Source organism: Mandrillus leucophaeus, unplaced genomic scaffold (genome assembly GCF_000951045.1).
Source record: "Mandrillus leucophaeus isolate KB7577 unplaced genomic scaffold, Mleu.le_1.0 Scaffold359, whole genome shotgun sequence".
NCBI classification, from domain to species: Eukaryota; Metazoa; Chordata; class Mammalia; order Primates; family Cercopithecidae; genus Mandrillus; species Mandrillus leucophaeus.
This window is the reverse complement of record NW_012103798.1, coordinates 1,872,899-1,879,196: the sequence shown is the minus strand read 5'-3', so window position 1 is coordinate 1,879,196 and position 6,298 is coordinate 1,872,899. Positions and strand designations below refer to the sequence as shown.

Sequence of the window (6,298 nt, the reverse complement as noted above, 5' to 3'; positions counted from 1 at the left end):
ATTTCCTTAGAACCTTTGTTTTAAAGAAGGACTCTGAAATATCACTGCTTCCTCCAAAGTCCATGAAAAGGGTACTGAATTGAAGATAAGGGTGCGTGGCTCTGGGTCCAAGTGGGTTCTCACGCTGATTCGCTTTAGGTACAACTTTGGAAAATCATTTCACTTCTCTGCTTCTGTTCCATCTTCAGTCAAATGGGAGAATAAAAACATATGTCCTACCTCACATAGTAGCTATGAGGAATAACTGTGCAATTTTTCTTGAACATAGTAGACAAGTTCTAATAAACCCCAAGTTCTCCACAGTGACAGCACTATTAATAAATAACCTTTATTCTTCCATATGAGCCAAGTCTTTACCCCAAAACTCAACTAACTACAAGTCCTCAATTCCTAGATTCAAATAGCGCATTGCAGTATCCTATTTTGTATAGGGCATGAGAAATGATCGAACATAGTTTAACATCCTCATAGCGGGGTGCCCTGAGAGAGGCTGGTTTCCCATGAGCTCTGTTGTGCACCAGGACTCTGGTCACTGGGCAGACAAATGATAGAATATCTATTTTTCTAATAAAGCCAAATAAGGACCAATGGTAGCCCACTTTTTCCATGGTGAAGACCACAGATGTGGAAATACAACACTCTGAATTAGTCACATTAGTAGCCACAGAAGCATAGAACCAAATGGCAGAGAGAAATGCTCTGAGAGCTTACCTACCCTCATCTCATTCTTGATTTCTCCCTCATTTCTTCTTGGCAAAATCAAATAGTACCACAAAAAGAATACCGCTTAATCATAAACATGTATGACTCTGCTGGACTCAGTCACACTATTTAAGACTGCAAGCATACATTAAGACTAAGAGTCAATTTAATGTATTATTTCTAGTGCATTTTTCCTCGCCAAGAATAAGAATAAAACAGAAGGTGAGAAATAATAAAACTAGGAGACTGAAGCACATAATGCAAAACACGTACAAATCTACATATAATCCTAATATGCTGAGAGAACTTCTTAAGGAAAATGATTTCATTCTGAGTTGCTGCTAGTTTGATGCAAATGCAGTATGTACCATGGCCCACAAGCCCATCGTTTCACGTAGGTAAAGTATAATGATGAGAAGTTACTCTTTGTTAAGATTTATATCTCAAAGTCAAGCATGCCTTGGTGGCAACAATCATTATTCTCAATGCAGGTAATTCAAACCAAGGAAAAGACACTGTGGAAAAATACAAAATATTTACTCTGCCTAATGTAGCAACTCCTACTGAAAAACATATATGCTGCATATTTATGAGTTGTAGCCCACAGTTGTGGAAAATTCACTACAGAATAAAACCAAATACTGCATGATACATTTAGTATACAGCATGCCGTTTCTGCTCAGTACAAGAAAAATCTACTACGCAGCACCCAGCAGACACTAGGACTAACGGCCTGATAGCAGCAATGTGGCAGGTTGTTCTTTTTTTTTTCTCCTCCAAAATAAAAATTAGAATAGTAGCATCGTTGAATATCCCAATTAAAACCCAGTCCAATTCAAAATTCATCTTCAGAGCTGTCGGCTAAGAGCATTACTCGATCTTGCATGCTGTTGAATTCTCTCTGCTAGAGAAAGAAAACAGAAAAGCATTAAACGCTTCCTGCCGCAGAGCAAAGCTGAGAAACAGGCCCCCTTTAAAAGACGCGCTAACAAATGCAGCCGAGGCAGGAGCTACAGCAGCTCATCCAGACCACTGGGCACGTCAATACCGCTCGAGCATCATTAAACTCCGTGTGCTTTATTAAGTAAATTAGATAAGCAAAGAATGTTCTGAAACTGATTAGGTTTTGCTATTGTTGGTTCCATACCTTTCTTTTATGCCTTTTGAAACCATTTCTCCTTCGGCGATTCATAACCTTAATGCTGTAGAGGGCTCCCAAGATGAACAAGGCTCCAGCTATCCCAACCCCTACAGGCACCAGCATCCCAGACATGTAACCAGCCTGCAGAGAAAAGGAAACACACATTAGGATGCTAAACAGAGCACTGCCCTGGGTTTCTCATTTCTGCTGGATGGCAGCAGGCTTTTAGACACTTTGAATTATCCCGTCTGCTTTGTTATAAGATAAAACTAAACCTAAAATACAGTAACTTTTTAGGGAGAAGGCAACAGAGAGAGAGGTAGGCCTATTTTGGGGATATTTCAAATACATAGAAGCATAGAAATAAATCAACCAGACCTAGTGGCACTTCCAGCCACTAGCTTATGCACATTTGTCAACATCAGGTTCTGATGACAGAAATATAATTTGTATTAAAGATGGATGAAGTAAGCCTCTGAGAATGCCAGGACTACTAAAATGCTATAAATTGGAAATATCAGCCAGAGTCAGGCTTAAAGGAGGTCAAAGTGTCCTCTGAAATACTGTATTTGCTGGGGGGTAAAAAGAGGGCCTTGACAGTAGTGGTCCTCTCTTCTCCCTCTCTCTGTCTGTCTTAGCTGCATTACAGTAAGAGAAGAAAGATGAAAATGCTTGCGAGTAAAAGGGGAGGGCTTCTGAAAACAAGGAAGAAAAGGGCCTGCAAAGGCAAGGGGAGGAATGTTAGATGTTGGAGCAAAGGCAGAAAAGAGAAGGACAAGGAGAGAGTGTGCACACAAAATGGATGGAGTGATTTCTGTGAATGGAATCTCCTTCCCAATAGACAAGACAAAGTTGGAGGGTGGGAGGGAATTCTGAATGTCCCATCCCCAAAAAAAGGAAGTGGCAGAGAAGGACACAAAGATCACTACCAACAACACAATACCTCCAAAAGGTCCTGGAAGTGTCAAATTCATCTATGTCTCCAGTGTCTCCAAGGTGTCACTATGGATACTTTGGTCCTCAGAGAGCAGGATGATCCCTGGACTTGAGTAAGTACCTCAGGACCTACCCAAGCTTAGGGCAAGGCCATTGTACTCAGAGTGATCCCTACACCTTGGTCAATAAGACTCCTATGGGCTAACAGGGTATGTACTAACCTACAGCCCTTTCATGGGGGAACACAGGTAATGGTTTACCTCCCAAGAAGCCCCTCCTAGAAGCCTACCCATATAAAATACATAAACAATTAAAATTGTTCATAAGTCTATTCATTTATATGACTATCTTTTAAATTTCTAATACAGCACAAACTGTTTTTAGTATTTTTCAAAGTGAGCCGAAAACAGAGCAGGACAGAGAATAAAAATTTTCCTGAAAGTGCTGAAGTATGTAGGCTGTGATGTTTTCCCAACATTTCTAGCAGGACATCCAAGGAATACATCAGACCTTCTGAAACGGCAGCACCTTCCTCTTGTATTCAGCCAGCTCCCTCACTGTTTCTGCCTCCCAGAGTCTTAACTTAGGGCAAAATATGGAAATTTTTCCATTAATTTGAGAACAATACCACTGTTCCTCAGCATACTAAGTATTTTTCCCCAAGAAACAAAGCCTAGTCATTTTTCAATAAATTAATATGCTTTGTAGAAGCCCAAACTTTTTCTAAAGTTCTTCCAAATCTACTTAAGGCTTATAAAAACTCTGTAATTTTCCATGTGGGAAAATACTGAACAACAGCAAAGCATTGGTGCTCACACAAGAACTGTGAATTATTTTTAATTACCATTCCCAGTTTACGGAAACACATACATGTTGAAACATGATAACCTTTAAGCCCAGATGATTAGGCTTTTCATGCACAGTAACATTTGAACTTTTGGAAGGTCAACGTGATCAGCCTCTGTGGAGGTCTCCCTATACTCTGTAACTTAATCCCACGCCAACAACATCGGTATTCTCAAATATGTCACCATTTCCGCATTTCTCATTGACACACTTAAGCCTTTTACTTATGGAGCTTTATATTTTCAAATTGACATATATATTTGTAAATTGACATACAAAACTGTACATACTCATCATGTACAACATGATGTTTTAAAGTATACTTTCAGTGTGGAATGGTTAAATTTGGCTAGAGCTCTCAATTATGTAGATTTCACAAAAATTCAGTTACATCTCTCTTTTTTGTCTCCTCGATTTTTTTTTCTTTTTGGGGGGCATCTGCCTTGCTTTGAAATTACAAGTAAATTACAAGATGGGAGCAAAGCAACGTACCATCTTAAGATGTAATTTATTCTTCTTTCTAAACTGACTAAGGGAAAATAAGCTCTTCTGTTAGAATTGCTCATGGCTTGATTTCTTCAGCAATGAAAAGAAATAAGACAACATGCACACAGTTTTAAGTTATAAATTCTGCCTAATACTTTTTCTCTGTTCCAAATAATTGCATATACACATGCCCCGAGGACACCCTGAGAAAGACACAATTGCACCAATGTATTATTCCAACCCAGAATGCATAACCTGAATCGAATCATGAGGAAACATCCAACAAACTGAAAGTATATTCTGTTTTTTAAAAAGACTATATTCTTTAACAATGTTCATGTCATAAAAGATAAACGATGGCTATAAAAATGTTACAGATTAAAGGAAATTACAGAAACATGACAACTAAATGTGTTACATAATCCTAGAGTGGATTCTTTAAGAGAGGAGAAAAAAATGCTCTTATAAAAGATATTTTGGGTTTGTTGAAAAAACTGAAATATGAATGCTAGATTCCATAAAAGTATTATATCGATATTGAATATACTCCAACTAATAACTGCACAAAGATCTGCTTAAAATATACCCTCATTCTTAGGAAATATACACTGAAGTATATAAGGGTAAACAGGCCACAACACATGCAACTCATCCTCAAATAGTTCAGGAAAAAAGAGGAGAACGTGGCAGCAAATGATAAAGCACATGGGGTAAAATGCGAACAACGGGCGCATCCAGGTAAAGGTGTAGGAATGTTCTTTGTACCATTCTTACTCTTGTATCTCATCTGTAAATTTTAAATTATTTCCAAATAAAGTTTTAAATTTTAAAGTAAATTATAAGTCAAAATATTGCTAAATATACTTGTTTTTGTTAGGCTTTGAAGTTTTGTTTGTTTGAAGTCAACGAGAAAGGTATCCTTCCTTCTTAGGATGACATATTTGTTCAGAACCTCTGTCATCAAGAAAGCCATAGGAAACCAAATGATATGCTGTACTGCCTAAAGTCTGCAGAACTGAGACAGCATCCTTACGATTTCTGTGCAATGGTTGTTCTCAAACTCCGGCGTGCATCAGGATCACCTGCAAGACTTGCTAAAATGCAGACTGTTGGGCCCCATTCCCAGAGTTCCTGGGAGGTAGGTCTACGGTGGAGTCTGAGAATTTGCATATCCAACAAGTTCCAGGTGATGCTGATGCTGCTGGTCCAGACCATACATTGAGAATTGCTGCTATAAAGTATAGTCTGGGCCATTCATTTTCTGGATGGTTTCCTTAAGCTAGAAGAAATATATTGGTTTTATTGATGTAAAAACAGGCCTGGTCTTTATTACACAATTAAAATTGTTACGCATCTTCAGTTTTGAAAAGCAATTTAGATGCTGAAAAGATACACTAATGAGTAGCCAAGTTAAAACTTGCCTAACAAGGATCACCGACTTGAACACTTAGCCAAGAGGACAATTAATGATGGAATTAATACAGGAACTGTCCTTCAATATCCATTCTTTTCTTCTTCTATAGTAAAAGAGCCTCCAATTTGGGAGTGGGCACAAAATAAAGATGACTTCTTGCCTACTGGGAAGCTGGGTACAACCATGTGGTAAGTTTCACCAAGAAGATGATATGTCAGTGGCATAAGAAAATTTCAAGATATGTTCTATAAAAGGGGAGCAGAGCCCTTATTCTTCCCCTTTAAGAATGACAGAGTGCTTTTATTCTCCCTTTTAAAAAGAAAGGGGTATCATCAGCCTCCCCCTTTTTCCTCCTTCCTCTGGCTAGAATATGCACATAGCTAAGTCAGAAGTGCCATCCAGGATCATGAGGTGACCGTGGGGATGAAGGTCACAAATGGTGGAGTATCAAATAGAAGAAGCTTGGGCCCCTGTCACTGCGTCACTCCCCACTAACCTGTGACTATCTCAAACTTAAAAACAGGAGACAATAGGGGCCAGGCACAGTAGCTCATGCCTGTAATCCCAGCACTTTGGGAGGCTGAGGTGAGCAGGTCAGATAAGGCCAGGAGTTCAAAACCAACCTGGCCAACATGGTGAAACCTTGTCTCTACTAAAAATACAAAAATTAACTGAGCATAGTGGTACATGTCTGTAATCCCAGCTACTCAGGAGGCTGAGGCATGAGAATCACTTGAACCTGGGAGGTGGAAGTTGCAGTGAGCCAAGATCAC

General features: G+C 39.1%; 1 protein-coding gene across 1 annotated transcript in view; it reads right to left on the bottom strand.

Annotated features, from left to right (window-relative positions):
• Positions 1–303: 303 nt before the first annotated feature.
• Positions 304–6,298, bottom strand: part of LOC105546400 (chromosome unknown open reading frame, human C14orf37) — a 339,900-nt gene continuing 333,905 nt past the window's right edge. The window contains exons 8-9 of the mRNA XM_011989586.1: positions 1,850–1,984; positions 304–1,606 (exon numbers count right to left, since the gene is read on the bottom strand). Coding sequence (XP_011844976.1) covers positions 1,538–1,606; positions 1,850–1,984 — 204 coding nt within the window. The 3' untranslated portion in view covers positions 304–1,537. The remainder of the gene's footprint in view (positions 1,607–1,849; positions 1,985–6,298) is intronic.